The sequence below is a fragment of the Penaeus vannamei genome, chromosome 10 (genome assembly GCF_042767895.1).
Source record: "Penaeus vannamei isolate JL-2024 chromosome 10, ASM4276789v1, whole genome shotgun sequence".
Classification (NCBI taxonomy): Eukaryota; Metazoa; Arthropoda; class Malacostraca; order Decapoda; family Penaeidae; genus Penaeus; species Penaeus vannamei.
The window spans coordinates 43,225,030-43,245,029 of record NC_091558.1 but is presented as its reverse complement, the minus strand read 5'-3'; the positions used below and the strand labels follow the sequence as shown (position 1 = coordinate 43,245,029).

General features: G+C 34.0%; 3 protein-coding genes across 3 annotated transcripts in view; 2 read left to right on the top strand and 1 right to left on the bottom strand.

Annotated features, from left to right (window-relative positions):
- Nucleotides 1-2,404: 2,404 nt before the first annotated feature.
- Nucleotides 2,405-13,790, top strand: LOC113811621 (lon protease homolog 2, peroxisomal). Its single transcript, XM_070126708.1, has 18 exons — nt 2,405-2,551; nt 3,866-3,950; nt 4,214-4,415; nt 4,573-4,676; nt 4,876-5,037; nt 6,723-6,899; nt 7,578-7,757; nt 8,003-8,162; nt 8,768-8,862; nt 9,204-9,356; nt 9,570-9,662; nt 9,953-10,061; nt 10,245-10,352; nt 10,657-10,871; nt 11,056-11,268; nt 11,476-11,667; nt 13,213-13,323; nt 13,590-13,790. Exons 1-18 carry the CDS (start codon nt 2,439-2,441, stop codon nt 13,722-13,724), a joined length of 2,607 nt encoding a protein of 868 aa, XP_069982809.1. The 5' UTR covers nt 2,405-2,438; the 3' UTR covers nt 13,725-13,790.
- Nucleotides 13,791-14,973: 1,183 nt separating this feature from the next.
- On the top strand, nt 14,974-16,125 carry LOC138863042 (uncharacterized PPE family protein PPE21-like). Its single transcript, XM_070126709.1, has 2 exons — nt 14,974-15,860; nt 15,921-16,125. The coding sequence occupies exons 1-2, from the start codon at nt 14,974-14,976 to the stop codon at nt 16,039-16,041; spliced, it is 1,008 nt and encodes a 335-aa protein (XP_069982810.1). The 3' UTR covers nt 16,042-16,125.
- Nucleotides 16,126-16,734: 609 nt separating this feature from the next.
- Nucleotides 16,735-20,000, bottom strand: part of Srp9 (signal recognition particle 9) — a 3,269-nt gene continuing 3 nt past the window's right edge. The window contains exons 1-3 of the mRNA XM_070126710.1: nt 19,832-20,000; nt 17,609-17,677; nt 16,735-17,108 (exon numbers count right to left, since the gene is read on the bottom strand). The exon at nt 19,832-20,000 is cut by the window's right edge and continues 3 nt beyond it. Of these exons, the coding sequence (XP_069982811.1) occupies nt 17,013-17,108; nt 17,609-17,677; nt 19,832-19,903 (237 nt within the window). The 5' untranslated portion in view covers nt 19,904-20,000 and the 3' untranslated portion in view covers nt 16,735-17,012. The remainder of the gene's footprint in view (nt 17,109-17,608; nt 17,678-19,831) is intronic.

Genomic DNA, 20,000 nt, shown 5'->3' with positions numbered 1-20,000 from the left:
ACGAGGTAGTTCATATCCTGGCAGTCCCCTACCCCAGTTCCTCATAGTGAAGACAGTCAGCCTTGAACAATTTCAGGGACCATAAGTGACGAGTAACCAGCCATCATGGAAGGAATGTTTCCAAAGAACAAAAAAATCAAAATACATTCTTCTTATTCTCGCTCACATACTAACAAGGAATATTCACCGTCAGGGCTGCCAACTCAGCTGACCCTGCCATGGGCACGACGACGGCGGAGCAGCAGAGAACAGCAGGTGAGAGAACAGCATCGGAGAACCTTGTCACTGTCAGTCACCTGTGCCTGCCCTTGTCAAGCTGGACGAAATCTTCAACGTTGAAGTTTTTTATTTATTTATTTTATTTTATTTTATTTTATTTTTTTATTTATTTTTTTTTTGTAAACGACTTAAATCGGACTGTATTTATAACTTTAAGTGTTGTTGTTTGTTTGTTTGCCTTAGGGTGTTCATTTTCAGGTTATTATCTGTCTTATTTTTACGTGTGTTCGTATATAATTTGTAATTATTATTGATTTTTTGTTTGCAGTTATTTTCTTGTTATTTTCATTAATTTTATTAAATTAAGTCTTGTTTTCATTTATTTTATTGCTATCATTGATTTTCTTGATTTTATTGTTAAGACATGTCACACTTCGAGTAAGATAACAAAAGTAGATAAATTGATCGATAAAGAAAATGTTGATGTAACACTTCTCGATCCGTTGGGTGCTTTTATATGAATTATTTTTGTCTGAGTTTTATCATTTTAGATTTTGTTCTCTAAGACTATAACACACATACATATATATACATATATATATATATATATATATATATATATATATATATATATATATGTATGTATGTATGTATGTATGTATATATGTATATATATACATACATACATATATATATATATATATATATATATATATATATATATACATATATATATATATATATATATATATATATATATATATATATATATATATATATATGTATGTATATATATATGTATGTATATATATGTATATATATATATATATATATATACATACATATGTATATATATATATATATATATATATATATATATATATATATATGTATATATATATATATATATATATATATATATATATAAAGATGTATATATATACATACATATATACATACATACATATACATATATGTATGTATATCTATGTATATATATACATATATATATACATATATATATATATATATATTTATATATACATTATATAAATATGTATGTATATATATATGTATGTATATAAATAAATATATATACAAATATATATATATATATATATACAAATATATGTATACAAATATATATATATATGTAAATATATATATACATATATATATATATATATATATATATATATATATATATATAAATGTATGTATATATATATATATATATATATATATATATATATATATATATATATTTATATATATATATATATTTATTTATATATATATATACATATGTGTGTATGTGTGTATAAACACACACACACATATATATATACACATATGTGTGTGAATGCGTGTGTGTATGTGTGTTTCAGCCTCACTAGAGGCCCCGCCCGAAGCTGTGCAATTCGTTATCGCATCTGATCGGCGCGACGGGTCGATGCCGATAACGAAACTGATGATAGTAATTAAAATAAAGGCGTTAACAATAATATTGATGATAATGATAATAATGATAATAGTGGTAATGGTGATGCTGATGCTAGTGATGTTAACAATAATAGTAGTAATAATAGTAATAATCATAATAATGATGATAATAGTAATGATAATAGTAATAATAATAATGGTAATAATAATGAAATGATGGTAATAGTGATAATCATTATGATGATAATAGCAATAATAATAATAATATGAGTAATGGTGATAATAACAACACTGTGGGTGTGATAATAATAGCAAATGATAAAAACGATACTACTAATAATCACAATAATGATAATAATGATTATTATGATAATTATAATCATATTGATGGTGATGATGATGATGATGATGATAATAGTGGTAAGAACAACAACAATAATAATGATAAAAATGATGATGAGTAACAATGTAAATGATAATAATGATGATGAGTAACAATGTAAATGATGATAATGATGCTATCTCTAATAATAATAATAATAGAGATAATATTTATAATAACAATAATAATGATAATAATAATAATCAATAGTAATGATATCAAGTATTCTCATCAGGATAATGATAGCAATGATAACAGATATCAAAACGATAATACTAATACCATCATTATTAGCATCAGTACTCTTTCATAACCATCTCCCGACCCGGTCAAAGTCCAAGTCACTCGAACATTCGAACACAGTGTTGTTGTTGATAGCAGTCAGCTGTTCGCCATGTCACCGAACACAAACATCACGCTTCCCAAAAAACTACCTTTATTAATCGTTTACAATGGTGTCCTGCTTCCTGGCTCAACGATTAGGATACCTGTAACTACTGTTAAAAGGTAGAGTATGTTTAATTATTGGTTTAGAGGTGTTGATTATGTACAAGAACCTAATTTGAAATGGACCCTCCGGCCATAGCCTCGGAATGGATTGGTTTCTTATATATATTTTTGTTATATGTTGTTATCTGTTGAATGATAGGGCATTGAGACAAGTAACGTTAATTGATGATGAGTTGATCTCACGTAGGTATGTAAGTGAACAATGTAATTATTGTACTTTATGATTTATTATATAATCAATTGAATTATATAACAAGTTGCAGTAATGTAGAAAAAAAATCTGGTAGACAGGCAATACTCTTCATTGTTAATGATTATTCAACTGATGAATTTGTCATATCAAGTGTACAGTATCATGGGCATAATTACGGTAGTGAATTAGACCAGCTGAGAGTGCTGCAAATTATGTAACCATGTAGCAAAATTAATGTTTTTCATTAAATCTTTGAAGAATGGGAATCAAATAGTTATACAGAGTAAATTTGTAAAAAGCTATCACCAACACTTCTTGGGATGTCATTCGTACGCATATTAAGTACTGTAGGCCTATATATAGTCGCATCCATAAAATTAACCTTACAACATACTTAGCCAGAGGAGGGGCCAGGTTGAGGGTCATCATTATCAACAGAGTGTCTTACAGGAGTGTTGGAGAGATTCCCTGGAGAAATGTCCCTGGTAAAAATGTCCCCTTAAAGTCTCAGAGAAAGACAGAGAAAGAGCACTGCTTTTGCTGCTTAGTTTTTCAGATTTTTTTTTGCCAACAGCTGCAGAACCATTTATCATTTCATACTGTGCAAGGTAAATTGCATAATATACAAAGAGCTTCAGAGGGTAGCATTTCATTTTTTATAACAACACTAGTTAATATGACACCCTGCAGACGTGATGGACACAGTGAAACTAATTTTTAAATCAATTTTAGTAGCATTTATTATAGCTAATGTTCATTCATTGCCTGTTTCCTCGTGCCTTGTTTCCCTATTGATGCCTAAGGAAGAGAACAGGAACATTACTCGTACGTGACACCCCACGCATGTGCAGTGGAGAATTTGGTCAGTTTTCCCTCGACAATCATGTACTCATACCTCCGTTTAATACTATTTTAAATTACTTTGATGATTGAATAGCCTCTGCAACACTGTGTTCATTGTCATTATACATCCATTGTATAATGCATATTATGATAATGTTTCTCAGTGGTGGTATGATTTTTAAACCAAAAATGTTTTTTGTAGTAATAGAGCAGCTATTCATAACCAACATCCATAATACTAAAAATCTTTTTAACAACAACATAAATACTTTCAGCATAAACCTGGTGAGATCGCGTTTGATGTCAGGCAGTCAACTGACAAGCACAGTTATTGGAGTTGTCACAAAGGAGCCTGATAATGTAAGTCTTGGTATAATTGAATGATATAGTTCTTTGTAGGTTTTATTTTTTATTATATTTATTACAGTTCATATTTCCTTACTTGAAAATAATGATGCATATTTAATTTCTGTAACAGTTCACCTTTCAGAACTATGAATTACAGGAACAAACAAACACAAAGTTCCTTTGCATTCATTTATTCATGATTTTATTATCCTGTAAATATCCCCCTTTCAGTAATTCAGTCATTTACTCATGACCTTATCTAATTTCCATTCCAGGAGAAAAGCCTCAAAAATCTGCATGAAATTGGCACTGCTGGAGTTGTGGTTCAAGTCACTGGCACAAACTGGCCTCGGCCCTCGTACACACTGCTGGTAACAGGGATATGCAGATTTCGCTTGGACTCCATCTTACAGGAGCACCCCTATCCTGTGGGTGCTGTGACGCAGCTAGATGACATCAAAGAGATCAGTAGTGAAGGTAGATAAGATGGTTTAGGGTGGAAGAGAGGGGGGAGCTATTAAACAAAAATATGTTTGGTGTCATAAGTAAACAGTATTTGATTTAGATGGAAGAAAAAACCTTTAATTGATTCCTTTAAAATGATGATTAAAGTTTGTTTCATTGTACATTACAGGTGATGATACACAACTTGCTGAGCTCATTTCGGAATTTAAGGAAGCAGCTCGCAAGTTGATCGAACTTCTTGATGTATCTGTCCCAGCAGTTGCCAAACTAAAGGTATAATGTATTGAGATGGTAACTCGTTCATAAGGTTTCATTCATCTAACATTAATTTAGGTATATAGTTTATATATTTCCTGTGGAACACCAATATGTAAGTGAATTACTGTATATATAATCATTATATGTTTCATCTCTTCACATTTCAGTTTTTAACCCATTCCATCATCATTGCAATGCTGGTACAACTTTGCAGGAGCTTGTGGACAGAGTTCCAAGCCGTCATCTAGCCGATGTCGTTGCAGCCTTAGTAAAAGCCACATTGCCCGAGAGGTTGCAGGTGCTGGATGCCGTAGATCTCGCAACAAGAATCAGGGTGACGCTACCGCTCCTGCTAAGGCACATTCAGAGACTGAAGGTATGAATCTGAAGGCTTATGATTTTATCATTACTACTATTACTGTCATTAGTATCACTCACTATTATTGTTATCATTAATGTTGTTATTGTTGATGCTATTGTTATGTTATTATTTTTTTTATTGTTGTTGTTGTTATTATTATTGTTATTATTATTTTTGTTATTATTGTTCTTGTTCTTGTTATTATATTATTATTGTAAATATTATTATTATTATTATTATTATTATTATTATTATTATTATTATTATTGTTGTTGTTGTTATCATCATCATCATTATCATCATTATTATCATCATTGTCATTATCATTACGATCATCATCATTAGTAATATGATTATTATTATTATAATGATAATGATGATATTATTATTATTATTATTATTATTATTATTATTGTTAATATTATGTTTTTTTTTTTTTTTTTTTTTTTTTTTTTTTTTTTTTTTTTTTTTTTTTTATGTTGTTGGTTTTGCTGTTGAAGTTATTATTATTGATGTTATTGTTTTTGTTATTATTATTTTTTTATTATTATTATTATTGTTATTATTGTTATTATTATTATTGTTATTATTATTACTACTATTATTGTATTGTTGTTGTTGTTATTATTATTATTATTATTATTATTATTATTATTATTATTATTATTATTATTATTATTATTATTATTATTGTTATTATTGTTATTGTTATTATTATTATTATTATTATTATTATTATTATTATTATTATTATTATTATTATTATTATTATTGTTATTATCAATATTATTATTATTATCATTGTTATGGTTATTGTTGTTATTATCATGATCATCAATATCATCATCATGATCATCATCATCATCATCATCATTATCATCATCATTATTATTGTTATTGTTATTGTTATTGATATTATTATTATTATTATTATTATTATTATTATTATTATTATTATTATTATTGTTAGCAGCAGCAGCAGCAGCATTATGATTATCATTATGATTATTGTAATCATTATAATAATAATTATAGTAATAATTATAATCAGCAGCCAGGAATATGATGTGCTGCATGGAAATAGCATCCTCCCTGGAGGCAGCTCTCTTCCAGTCACTGCTTATTCACCCTACATTCCACATTTGTATCTCTATGGGAATAATGTGAAAGCCCCCTAATTATACTCCAAGAGGTTTGTGTACTTATGGCATGTCTTTTCCATCACCTTAGCCTTTGCTCATGATGGCAAGTTCGTGTCACATGGCCTGCGGTTATTTTGTCTGATGACGGCATGTTCACATCACCCAGCCCTTGACCCAATTTTTCCAGGACAGGACTGTAATATCACCTGGATAGTAGGGGTTAACATAAAAAGTGATGTCATCATGTTAGATATGTAGTACAAATATCAGTGCACATTAATGAAATTTGTATAGAATTTGTATTCATTTGTAAAAAATGGCCTTCATATTAATTCAACATATTAATTCCATCTTTTCACTTTTTCATGACTTAGATCATAAATTAGCTTACTGCCATATGTGACATTAAACTCAAACTTCATTAGAGATATTCTTTTATCAGTATTTATTATGTCCACCTAGACCTCTTTATTTCTCTCCCCATCCTTCACTTTATATACTGGATGCTCTTAGATATCACAATCTCTTAAATTCCTCCAAAAATGTCTTTTTCTTTAGGATGTGCGTGAAGCAGCGGGAGATGAGACAAACGACAAGGAGAACCAGATCGTCAAAATTAGCAGGGGGGGAAGGAACCTGTCACCGGATCCAGAACTTGACGATGATGGAGAAGATGGCATTGCGGAGTTTGAGACAAAGATCAAGGAAGCGAACATGCCTGACGAAGCAAGGAAGGTATGGAGTTGATGGGTTGATGGTTGGAATCAAATGTAAAGGGATGGATGAATGGTTTGAAAGAGGTGAGATAAGAAGGGAAGGAGGAAAAGAGAACTATGAATGGTAGAAGGATGATAATGATAGGTGGATAGGTAGAGAGTTAATAGATAAATGTAATAGTAAAGAGAAGAAGAAAGAGGCAGGTAGAGAAAAGAAAACCTGCTTTGTGTATTGTGCTATAGGATAGATAGTCTCCAGATATTTGTATAGGAAGAAGAAAAGAAAAGAATTATCAGAAATTCTTAAATATTTGAACAAAAAAATTATAATCTCAACAGATATGATGAATTATTCATTCTCCTTTTGTGCCATTCATACACTCAGATTGATTCATCCCTTTTTTAAAGATAACTCATTCAGAAGTTAATTTTTTAAAGTACTGTGATAAATGTGGACTTGAACATTTACCCATATATGCAATTAATGTAATGATGCTCTATGTAACCATCAACATGTATTTGATTCATGCTTTCACATCATTGTAAATATCAGAATGTGAATTGCGCATATCTTGCTATTTGAAATTACTCATTCTCATTTATTCAGTTGCTCCATTCTTCCCCACAACCTCCATTCTCTTTACTCTTTTCCTTATCTAAAATTAATTATGACCTGTGTTTTTCCCCCCTCATGCAGGCAGCACTGAAGGAGCTGGGTCGCTTGAAACGCATGGCTCCCCACATGCCAGAGTATTCTATGACGAGGAACTACCTGGAGCTCATGGTAGACCTGCCTTGGTCTGCCATGGTCAAAGAGACCTGCAATATCAGCAAAGCACGGGCTGACATGGATGCCGATCATTATGGGATGGAGAAGGTAGTGAAAGGGTTTGTGGGAAACAAGAGAGAAAGGATTCCTTATGACTGATTGTTATTATTTTGATTTTATTAGATTTTTTTTTTTTTTTTCTGTCAATATGGATATTTTCTATTGAAGATTCTTTATCTGTTGGGAATTAAGATCTGCCTAAGTTTTCCTTAGAATTATAAAATGAAAATTGGTTTTAAGTTACCTTCTGCTTTTTGGCAGACATGATACAAAATTTCTTCACATTTTCCCAGGTTAAACGCAGAGTGCTAGAATACCTTGCTGTCAGACAGCTCCGTGGTGACCTCAAAGGACCCATTTTATGCTTTGTTGGGCCACCAGGAGTTGGGAAGACAAGCATAGCCAAATCTATTGCAACAACACTTGGACGCCCTTATCAGAGGATATCGCTAGGTAGGGTAGAGTATGAGGTCATAGTTTAGGGTAGCAATTAACTAGGAGCTGGTAACTGCCATACACTTTGGAAATAGAAATACAAATGGCCTTTTCAAAAGTTAACCCCATGTCGTTGGGCATGGCATTTACGTACATGCCATGCCCCATTGTGTGTTGAATTTAGTCATTGCTTTTACATATAGATGGCTCCACAAGTACTAAGTCACCAATGAGCCAATTACGCAAACTACCTGTCTCCCACTAAGCCTTTTCCTTAATTTTTGATAATATTTTCTAGTATTTCATACTGCTATTAGTTGTGTCAGTAACAATATAGTAATTACAATGGTCATAACAAAAATAATAGTGTCAATAGTGATAGCATTAGTAAAAAAAACAACATTTTCCCGCTTTTTCAAGGAAAAATGAGGTCGCAAGATCTATTAATTGACTCCTTTGTGGCTAAGTATTGGCAGAGCCATCTATGTGCAGAAACATTTAACCAAGCATTGACAAAGGGAATGCACCATTTTCCTGTTGACATTGGGTTAATAAGCATTGCCTTGTGTCATGAAAATTTAGTGTATCATACGTGTTGCACTACAAGACTAATTCTTAAACAGGTGGAATAAGCGATCAGCATGACATTCGTGGGCACAGAAGAACCTACATCGGAGCCATGCCAGGGAGAGTAATTCAGGCTCTCAGAAATGTTAAGGTTTGTCCTTGATTCATTCTTGAGATTTCTGTGCTGTACCATCTTTGTTACGGAGATTCATCACGTTGAAATACTTCATGAGATGCCTTAAAAGATTTTTTCTTGTTGTAGAACAAATGTTATTGAATAGGATTGTCACACACACACACACACACACACACACACACACACACACACACACACACACACACACACACACACACACACACACACACACACACACACACACACACACACACACACACACACACACACACACACAGATATATACGTGCCTATGTATATGTATGTATCCTGTTTATATCTATATTTATCTGTCTCTACATCTCACTTTTCCACAGGCAAAGAATCCTGTGCTGCTTCTTGACGAGGTAGACAAGCTAGGTACAGGCATCCATGGAGACCCAGGAGCTGCTCTCTTAGAGGTCCTGGATCCCGAACAGAATTTTGCATTCACAGACACTTACCTCGGCCTACCATTTGATCTTTCGCAGGTGGGTTTTGGTAGGCAAGGATTAGGTTGTTGACTGTGGGGGTTCAGTTGGTGAAACAAGGTGAAGTTGTTTACTTTTTCTATATTCAGAGTGATGTTTTGACAGCATAGGAAGGTTCTTTAATGTGTCTCTATTGTTTTGGGCATTTTTAAAATTGATTTTGCAAAATGATAAAAAATCTCTGTGTCAGACATTTCCTTGCATCCTACATAGGTGCTGTTTGTTGCCACTGCTAACACGCTGTCATCAATTCCAACGCCTCTGATGGACAGAATGGAGGTGATTCACGTCCCAGGATATACTCAGGTAATGCAGTATTCATAATCACAGGTTTTGAGGAAATTGGAGTCTTCTCACAATGTTTTTCCTTTGCTTCAGGAATATGAAAGAAATTGAATATACTAAAGAGTTCAGTCAGTAGTGAGATGAGTATGTCAAAGAAGGATTCTATGAAAAGCAATGTGTTGTCCTATATGTGGTATATATTTACCACAGTTGTAACAATTGCATTAACAAACATTACCTGAACAACTTCACATAATATATTGAATTATATATACAAATTTTACATCATAACAATTGAATTTTCTTTGAAGGAGGAGAAGATTATGATTGGTCAACTGCACTTGTTACCCAAGCAGTTACGAGAGCATGGTCTTACACCTGACATTATGCATGTGCCTCCAGAATCAATTGCAATAGTCAGTAAGTGTCATTATTGAACCAAAATTGTGGGTGAAAGTTTACATCTTATATCCAGGTCTTTTTAGTTAACTGTGTTGTTTTTTTTGGTTATGATACTCTCCAACTAGATTACATATTTTCAGTTATGTGAGCATTATCTATTAATATTTATTAAAATGGATTATATAATTATTTACTCTGCAGTTGGAGAATATACACGGGAAGCAGGTGTCAGAACACTGGAGAGGAAAATAGGAGCACTTTGCAGGGCCGTTGCTGTCCAGGTTGCTGAGGCTAGACCAGAGGACCAAGGTAGTTCTGATTGTTTATGAGTATTTCTGTGGTGTGGTAAGCAATTGAGTAACTTATACTAGCGGGGAATCAATTTTTTTGGTGACTTATACAAGCTGGGAGTCAGCTGATAAACAGTTTGTGTAGGCAGTGAGATATATTATGAAAGCTTACTAATAAATATCATGTACAGGCAAGAAATAACCTATTCTACGTCAAATGGCTATTTCAAGTAAAGGTAAACTGCAAAATGCATTTCACAAACAAGGAGTAAACTATCTAGATATCGCTTACAAAATCAGATAACTCTCAAACCCTAAAACAGCCATCGGTGACGAAGGAGTTAAGGCAGACATGGTGGTAGCAGAAGCTGAGGAAAAGGGAGATGGAACACAGCAGGGAGAACCGCATAAAGAAGGAGGTCCCACAGCTGGAGAGCACTCGTACCACCAGTCGCCACTTATTAACCTGACCCATTTGAAGGAGTACCTGGACCTCCCTGTACAAGTGGATGCAAAGATGATCCATGATGTCCTGGGGGTTAGTTTTGTTGTGGGACGGGTTTTTGATTCCTTTGTATAACAGTACCTCGATGAGTTGTAAAATAAAGAGCGGAGAGAAAGTCAGAGTCACAAACAGGCAAATCTACATATACTCTAGCAAATATGTAAAACACTAATTAGAGAAAAGAGGATTAACAGTCATTTCTCTTCTCTCTTCTCAGCCCCCCATATTTCAAAGTGGGCTGTCGGGAAGGGTGAGCATGCCTGGAGTGGCAGTGGGCTTGGCATGGACCCCTGTGGGAGGTGAGGTCATGGTTGTTGAGGCATCGCACACAGGGGGAGATGGTGGACTCACCCTCACTGGTCAGCTGGGCTCTGTCATGCAGGAGTCAGCCAAGATTGCCTTGTCATGGGTCAGGCAGCATTCCTTTTTGGTGAGAATTTTGTGGCATTCCTGTTCCATCTCTATCTACTTCATTTTCTGGGTTTTTTTACAGCATTCTGAGTGTGTACACATATCATTATTATAAATATTATTTTTGCATCATCACAAAGAGTATCTTTATTATCTTCACAAGTTTGTATTAATCCACCTCACTGAACTTATAATAACCAATCCTTGTGTGTCTCTTTCAACCCAGATTGGATTGGAGAAGGACTTCATGAAAGATGGGGAGATCCACATGCACTTCCCTGCAGGGGCCATTAGCAAGGATGGGCCCTCGGCAGGTGTTACCATCCTCACTGTTCTCGTCTCCCTCCTGTCCCAACGCTGTGTCCGGCCTGACGTTGCCATGACAGGGGAGATTACCCTTAATGGGGTTGTCTTGCCGGTGAGCTGGTGATGGATATAGTAGTTTGCTAGGTTACTTTGGTGTTGAAAGTAATCCTTTTTCTACATCTTAATCCAAGAGATTTCAAGAAAACTTTTTGGGTTTCTTTGCCCTATCTTTTCTTTTCTTTTTTTGCTAGTTTTGCAGTTTATTTTTAGGTTGAATGGGTATATTTCTGTTCTATAATAGAGTTGTTTTTTATTTACCATGTTGCAATATTTGTAATTAAGAAGAAACCGTCTTCTTATTTCTTTTTTTTTTTCTTTTCTTTTCTTGCTTGTTTGTTTCCTGTAAGTATGTTTTATCATCATGATAATAATTGTTTTGTCTTTATGGGGTTTAGTAAGTATTGTCATATTGAAATGATAATTCCTTCCCTGCATTCCACTGTTCTGCATTTTTAGGAATGTTTGGCTGTATTAGCAAAACTTAATTTGTGAAATTGACAAACTAAAACAAAGAAAGAAGGCACTAGTAAAATTTTATATTACTTTGTACTTTAATGAATTCAAAAATTTATCAGAAGTACACTTATATAGTATATTTTATTCAATCTTTGTTACCCTATTGCCACAAGGAAAATGTAGTAATCATTGTAGTATTGTTTGCAGAATGTCTCTACACTTAGATAGCTTGGCAAATGCTCAGCCACCAAATTGTCATATATTTATTTATTGAAAAATTTATACAGCATCAACATCTAAAGTCATTAGCAGCTTATTCAAAATAAAGTGATAGGGTGAGGCTTAGGGGCTAAGTAAGGAAAAGTAATACAGAACTATGATATAATATTGTGGTGAAAATGGGTAAAAATGAGTTAGTGATTAGGACAAAATATGTTTGTGCTGTAGGTTAGTATGGTAGTAAAAAGGGTAAAGAGTAAATAGCAAACGGAGTACAAAGGTTAGTCAGGACTGACACAAAGACAGCCTCTCATCCTTTCAGCATGGCTCTCACACCTTAGGAAGTGGGCAGAAGGGGAAGAAGAGTAGGAAAAGGAAACGGGGAGAAGAAAAGACCATGCAAAATTAGTTGAGGTGAGGGCTGAGGTCAAAGGTTGGGGTGATCCCCTACATTAGGCCTGTCTCCATCTCCTAAGCACCCCTTCAACAAAAAACAAGCAAGGAATTAAGGGGGGGCACTAAGGAGTCAGTTAGTAGACTTCTTGACCACACCTAATCTCGCCTTTTGGGAAAAGTTAGTTGAGATGCTGCTATTTTTATGATTATTATAGACATTATAATTATCATACTGTTATCACCATTACTAATAGCAAGAGAAGATTAAAGAAAGTATTTCCAAAAATCAAGGAAAAGGGTTGACAGGTGAGAAAGTAGTGTTAATAACTGTCTCATGGATGATTAAGTACTTGTAGAGGCATCTATGTGTAAAGACCATTAATAAATTGAAAGCACAGTGGGCATAGTATTTACATATGTGCCATCGTTAATGGCATTGGGTTAAGTTCAGCTATTTTCCAGTATAAAAAAACATAAATGATATAAAGAAAGACAAAAATGTGTATATAAAAGCCATAAATTTCAGGTTGGTGGTATTAAAGAAAAGGTGATGGCTGCACACAGGGCAGGACTTACTACGCTGGTGCTTCCTGCTGCCAATAAGAAAGACCTCGCTGATATTCCAAACTCAGTCTTGGTAAGTTTAGGAAAGCAAAAATCTTCCTCATCCCTGTTGGCTTTTTGTCTTTAGGAAGAGTTATTTAGTAATAATAATAATAAAAAAGTAATAATATTTATCATTGATACATTTTGTTTGTAGTGGAGGATAAATCAGTATGTGAACAAAAATAAGTTTCATTTAAAATTCTATTTGTATGACAATGTTTTCTTTTCCTTGCGAGAATGATGAGAAATTAATGAAATAGGGATCATCCCCCTAAACCTAATTCTCTTCTGTAACAGAATGAAATCGAAGTAGTACTTGTGAACACAGTGGAAGAGGTGCTTCAGGCCGCGTTCGATGAAGGCTTCAGTGAAATGTTTGACAACGACAAGGATGGAGAATCAGTGTCTAAATCTCCGATGAGCAAACTTTAGGTCATGTATTTTGCTATTTGCCAAGACCAAGTGCTTCTGAGTTGAGAATTAGCTGAGGAAAAATAAGAGCGAGAAAAAAAAGGTGTACTTTCAATTTCTTTGCTTCTTATTACTTTTTTCTCTCTCCAAAATTTTGAGTTCATATTACTTGAAAATTAAAACTTGCTCAGAATGGAGGTTTTGTTATAATATATGTTAGGGTTAGACAGTAACTAGGGAGGATTTTCTTTTCACATTATGTTTTGCTTAATTATCTATTGAAAGCATTTCATATATATGTACATATATGTTTAACCTATTTTTATCATGAAGTTTATATGTAAATAAGTAGGAATATTCATTATTGTTAAAAATATATATATTTCAGGGTTTGGTATGTGTTGTAGTTAAGAAAAAAAAATTAGGGATGTATGAACTAGTGTAAAAAAAAATCTATATATCTACATAAATATATATATATATTTTTTTTCTTTTTTTTTAATTTGTTAAATCATTGTTATGTCACAAAGCCATTGTAGTGTTGTAGTTATTTTTGTCATTATTCTTTTATTCTTTGAAATGAAGAATCTAAAATAAAGAGGCAAACAAGAGTTGACTAAAAGAAAAAAATAGATAAATAAAGTTTAAAATAAAAAGAAAGGCCGAACAAATGTAAAAGAGAGAATGTCTATAATTGAGTGTGTGTGTAACTAGTATGGGTAATATTGTTAAGCTCAAGTGACCACAGGATGGCACTCAAAACTCGGCAGCCGTTATGGATCCGAATGTGCAAGGCAAGTAGTCCCAGTCCCCTTATGTAAGTTACTGTTTCATTGGTACAAAGACTATTCACTTCACCAAGGGTTTTATTAATCCACAAGAAATAAAGGCACATCAAACACGGGGCAAAAATCACAGTCGCAGGCAGGGAAACCAGGGGAAAGTTCATGAGGACATCTTCTGGAGGGGAGAGTCCCGGAGCAATCTAACTTGGTGGGACGAAAGACACCCCTCCACATCAAAACTCCCGTGAAATACAGACACAGAAATGGAGGGTGGTGTAATAATATTATATGTCTATATATATGTAGAGGGGATAAATTTCCAGTTTACAAATATTGTACTCTAGTTCGGATAATGTGTTTGCAATATGGACTAATTTGGTCCGTGTGTCTGTGATATGGACTCATTTGGATGGTGTGTGTGCGATATGGACTCATTTGGATAGTGTGTCTGCAATATGGATTAATTTGGACAGTGTGTCTGCAAAATGAGTAATTTGGACAGGTTGTCTGCAGGATGGACTAATTTGGACAGGTTGTCTGCAGGATCGACTAATTTGGACAGGTTGTCTGCAGGATGGACTAATTTGGACAGGTTGTCTGCAGGATGGACTAATTTGGACAGGTTGTCTGCAGGATGGACTAATTTGGACAGGTTGTCTGCAGGATCGACTAATTTGGACAGGTTGTCTGCAGGATGGACTAATTTGGACAGGTTGTCTGCAGTATGGACTAATTTGGACAGTGTGTCTGCAGTATGGACTAATTTGGACAGTGTGTCTGCAGGATGGACTAATTTGGACAGTGTGTCTGCAGTATGGACTAATTTGGACAGTGTGTCTGCAGGATGGACTAATTTGGACAGGTTGTCTGCAGGATGGACTAATTTGGACAGGTTGTCTGCAGGATGGACTAATTTGGACAGGTTGTCTGCAGTATGGACTAATTTGGACAGTGTGTCTGCAGTATGGACTAATTTGGACAGGTTGTCTGCAGGATGGACTAATTTGGACAGGTTGTCTGCAGGATGGACTAATTTGGACAGGTTGTCTGCAGGATGGACTAATTTGGACAGGTTGTCTGCAGGATGGACTAATTTGGACAGGTTGTCTGCAGGATCGACTAATTTGGACAGGTTGTCTGCAGGATGGACTAATTTGGACAGGTTGTCTGCAGTATGGACTAATTTGGACAGTGTGTCTGCAGTATGGACTAATTTGGACAGTGTGTCTGCAGGATGGACTAATTTGGACAGTGTGTCTGCAGTATGGACTAATTTGGACAGTGTGTCTGCAGGATGGACTAATTTGGACAGGTTGTCTGCAGGATGGACTAATTTGGACAGGTTGTCTGCAGGATGGACTAATTTGGACAGGTTGTCTGCAGTATGGACTAATTTGGACAGTGTGTCTGCAGTATGGACTAATTTGGACAGGTTGTCTGCAGGATGGACTAATTTGGACAGGTTGTCTGCAGGATGGACTAATTTGGACAGGTTGTCTGCAGGATGGACTAATTTGGACAGTGTGTCTGCGATATGGACTAGTTTTGGCTGAGAGGAAGGAAGTAAGGAAAAAAGAACGAAAGGAGGAAGGAAGGAAGGATAGAAAGAGAGGAAAGAAAGGAGAACAAAAGAGAAAGGAAGGAAGGAAAGAAAGAAGAGCAAAAAGAATGACGGGTAGTAAAAGATAAAATAATGGGAAAGAAATATAGAGAAGACTCACCAAGAAAATAGAAAAAGAAAATACGGAATGGAAAACAGAGAAGACTAACCAGAAGAAGGAAAAGAAAATACTGCTTGGGAGGAAGAAAAAGAAATCAAAAGAGTGAATGGTTGGCTTAGAGAGAAAAAACAAAGTAATAAATAAGAAAAAAAAACTCGGTGAAAGAGAGAAACAAGCATGAAATAAACAAGAAAAGGTATTGAGGATTATGATATCCATAGACACCGAATCGGAAGGACAATTTCTCCTCGACAGTGGAATTTCTCTGACATTCTTCTAAGCATTTCTAAATACTTTAAATTTGCTCGAAAGTCTTTTTGTGTGTGTGTATGGACATGGGTGTGTGCACATGCATTTTTTTACTGATATTTTGTTGTTGCCAAACATTACATGGAGTTATTTCTTCTCTTTCTTAGTCTGCATCATATGGGACTAAGGAGAACTAATCATTTTATTAACAATAAAATGGCAAGTCTTTCTCTTAAAGATATCTAATGTCTGGATTTGTATAATTAAAATACTATGTATAATATAAAGAGGATCTTTATTAAAGTTTAACATTTTCTTCCCTTTGAGACATCCACAAAGAATTCCCTTCAAAGAACAGATAGAGAGAATGAGAGCAAGAGGAGGAAAAAAAAATTACAACCCTCGTCCAAGCTGGTGTCACAGAACATGCTTTCGAGGATATTGAAAAGATATGAATATCTGTCATATAAAACATTATGTAACCATATTAACAAAATAAATTGCTTGGGAAAACATGATTGGAAAACCTCGAATCTCTAGAGCAAAGAGCTAAGTTATCTCTGGTCAGACGCCATGTGTTTCATCAGACTGCTTAACAGCTTCTCTAATTTCTTCAGCTCCTGTTGGCTGTCAGTCTTATACTGGACACACTGAAAAGTCAAGAGAAAAGTCACTTTTAAGTGTTAAATACTGAATAAATTCAATCAATTAAATTTTGTTGAGTTGTTTTACTCAGCTAAAACTAATTTGGTGAATTTTTAAGATACAAATATATTTTTAAAATTACCAATATAAGATTTTGAGACTATGAAGTGCCATGACTTATGGAAAATAACAAATTTGTTCTTGATATTTACCATTTCAGAGTTAAATATACGTAATATTTTGCTACCAACAAAATATATAACAGGCTCACTTCCAATTTTACTCATAATTGAAATATATTCCTGTTTCATACAAGATGTAGCTATACAAAAGATGTTCAATACATTTAAAAATAAAACAAAACTCAGTAGGTTAACATCTGGTATATGATGATAAATATAAAACATATCAGAAATTTAAATGAAAATAATCTTTTGCCATTCACAGAGCATAACCAATGTTACTAATTGTTTCTATTCAAGTTGAAGAATAATTTACTACTTACCATAACATCATCTGTAACTTTAACTTTAAGGCAACAGTTGCTGTGATCATATTTTAGCACACATCGAGTCTGAAAGAGACGAAGAGGTAATATTTAATACACTCCTAAATGACTGCTCAATAGAGGATAGAAAAATGGGTATTAATGACTGCACTTCATAAATATCTATCTGAGGTAAAGGACTTATCATATAATACCAAATAATACGATTCCATTTACTTCAAAACCTGTAGCAATAGCTACCATCACAATGGTATCAATTTAAACGGATGCCTATGACACTTACGGACCAGCAAGTACCAGTGAATCTTCAAAACCTATACTATGCTATGTTAACTGAGCAACCAATGTAGTTTCTAGCATACTACCAATAAATCAGGTCAGAACAAGAACCTGTTACTCTCAGGAACTTCTTTAATAAAAATTCAATGTTGTGGGGGCAAGATTTAATGACATCACTCTCAAAGTATAACAAATCAATTAACTAAACAAGAAAATGCAATAGTTAGATACTCAAATTTGTCTAGTAAGTGAAATGTATATGGTTATTTTCTTCTTTAGGCTCTGTTCACTTTTTGAGTTGCATAACTATAGGTCCTATATATCTACTTTTTGTTATATTTTATTTACCTTTATCCAACATGGTTACTGCTTATTATGAAAGTGATTTATGAATGACTAGATAAATGATATTTAGAAGATACCCATACATCCCTCCTCCTCCTCCAGTCTCGCACTAAATGCTATGGTGGCTCATGCCTGTCATTACTCTGACAACTACAATGGCTTGACATTGTACCATTACTAGACAAGTTTAAGATCATATGCTATCCATCACAAATTTCATCTAGTTATAGTTGGATTTATATAGAACACAGCTAGTAATATTACAAAAAAAAAGGCAATTTCACGAGTTACTATGGGTCTTCTCAATAGCTACTAATGACTTAGACATCAATAACAGAGCCGAGAGTATCAGCCCTCATAAACATTTTGACACAAGTTACTGTGTTAACAAGTGCAAATCATACATAAGACAGTCATTTGCTTGATAAGAATAAAACATTTGGCTCGTAAAACAAAAACAAAATACAATCTGAAGGTACACCTAAAAACAGAAATGTAGAAGAAGAATCTAACTGTTCAGAACAGGGAAGTATGTATGTATACTATGAAGTAGTACTATATTCCCTGCCTGTGTTTTGGCAAAGGTCAACACTTCCCAAGATATATTTAGCAAATTAGAGCTTGGACAAGGCCAATGTGGTATGCTCCATCGAGCCAGAATAGATATGGTGAAGGTTTGTTTTTGTTAGCCTGTGCACAGAGGCATCTTCACTAGGCTTTATTGCACGATTATGATTCTAATGAATTTATTTGCTTTCTGCAAATTATATTCTATACACATTTTTGTTATTTCATGCCCATTACCTTTGTATTTCTCTATATTTACACAATCTCACCCTAGATATTTAATCATAAATGTTTTTAAGTTCAGGTTAGTTTAAAACAGTTCAGAGCACCTATATTCTGATTTAAGCAGTTTATAAATCTCTCCTACTAAGGCACAATGGAATGGTATAGTTTTCTTGGCATCATGGTGGCGAACTTATAATAAAAAATCTACAAAATTCAACAGACTATATGTAATTCATCTAAAATTCCCCTCCAATAATGTCATTTTTTTTCTCTCACATGTCACATAACTGTTTTTTGGAACTGACTACTGGGAAAAGCCCCCACTTGGTGTCTAGCACAAGCATGGTGAAACAGACATGATAATGACATCTTGACATGAGTAGATGATAACACTTTCAATTAGGTTAGGTTTGGTTAGATTGGGTTCATACTAATTAACCAGAAATGACATTTATATGCGTATATGCATATGTGCGCTGTATGCCTAGTACACCTAAACCCCACAAAATCAGATAAAGCTGCCATACATGTAACCTTGGCCTCGTTATTATCAACTTGCAAAAATAATACCATATATGAAAAGGGTCTTATTTCCGGCAATTCTGTTCATTACACGCAATATTTTCCTTGTAATGCACGATTATGGAAAACTGAAACTATACCTGACATACATGTAAATTAGAAACCAATATGTCACTGAAATAAGAAAACAAAATATCTTACAACTAAAAATACAACTCCTTCAGTCAAGCGAGGCAGTCCCACCTCACAGAAAACGCCTTAAAACACGAAGTAAACTCATACCTTCATGGGTGCATTGAGATATAGTCGCTCTGCCGCCTTCTCAAAGTCTTCATAAACTTCTAAGAACACCATTTTAGCGAGAATTAAACGCCCGGTTAATCAGAATATGCTAAACCTTGGCCAATGTGTCCAGTTTTTTCCCAGTGACAGAGAAGGTAAACACTGCTTT

Bases quoted from the DNA above. Each gene is read 5' to 3' on its own strand.
- LOC113811621 (XM_070126708.1), top strand. From the start codon at position 2,439: ATGTCACCGAACACAAACATCACGCTTCCCAAAAAACTACCTTTATTA. The intron at 9,357-9,569 runs GTGGGTTTTGGT...CATCCTACATAG, and splicing joins TACCATTTGATCTTTCGCAG to GTGCTGTTTGTTGCCACTGC. The intron at 11,269-11,475 runs GTGAGAATTTTG...CTTTCAACCCAG, and splicing joins TCAGGCAGCATTCCTTTTTG to ATTGGATTGGAGAAGGACTT.
- LOC138863042 (XM_070126709.1), top strand. From the start codon at position 14,974: ATGAGTAATTTGGACAGGTTGTCTGCAGGATGGACTAATTTGGACAGG. The intron at 15,861-15,920 runs GTTGTCTGCAGT...TAATTTGGACAG, and splicing joins GGATGGACTAATTTGGACAG to GTTGTCTGCAGGATGGACTA.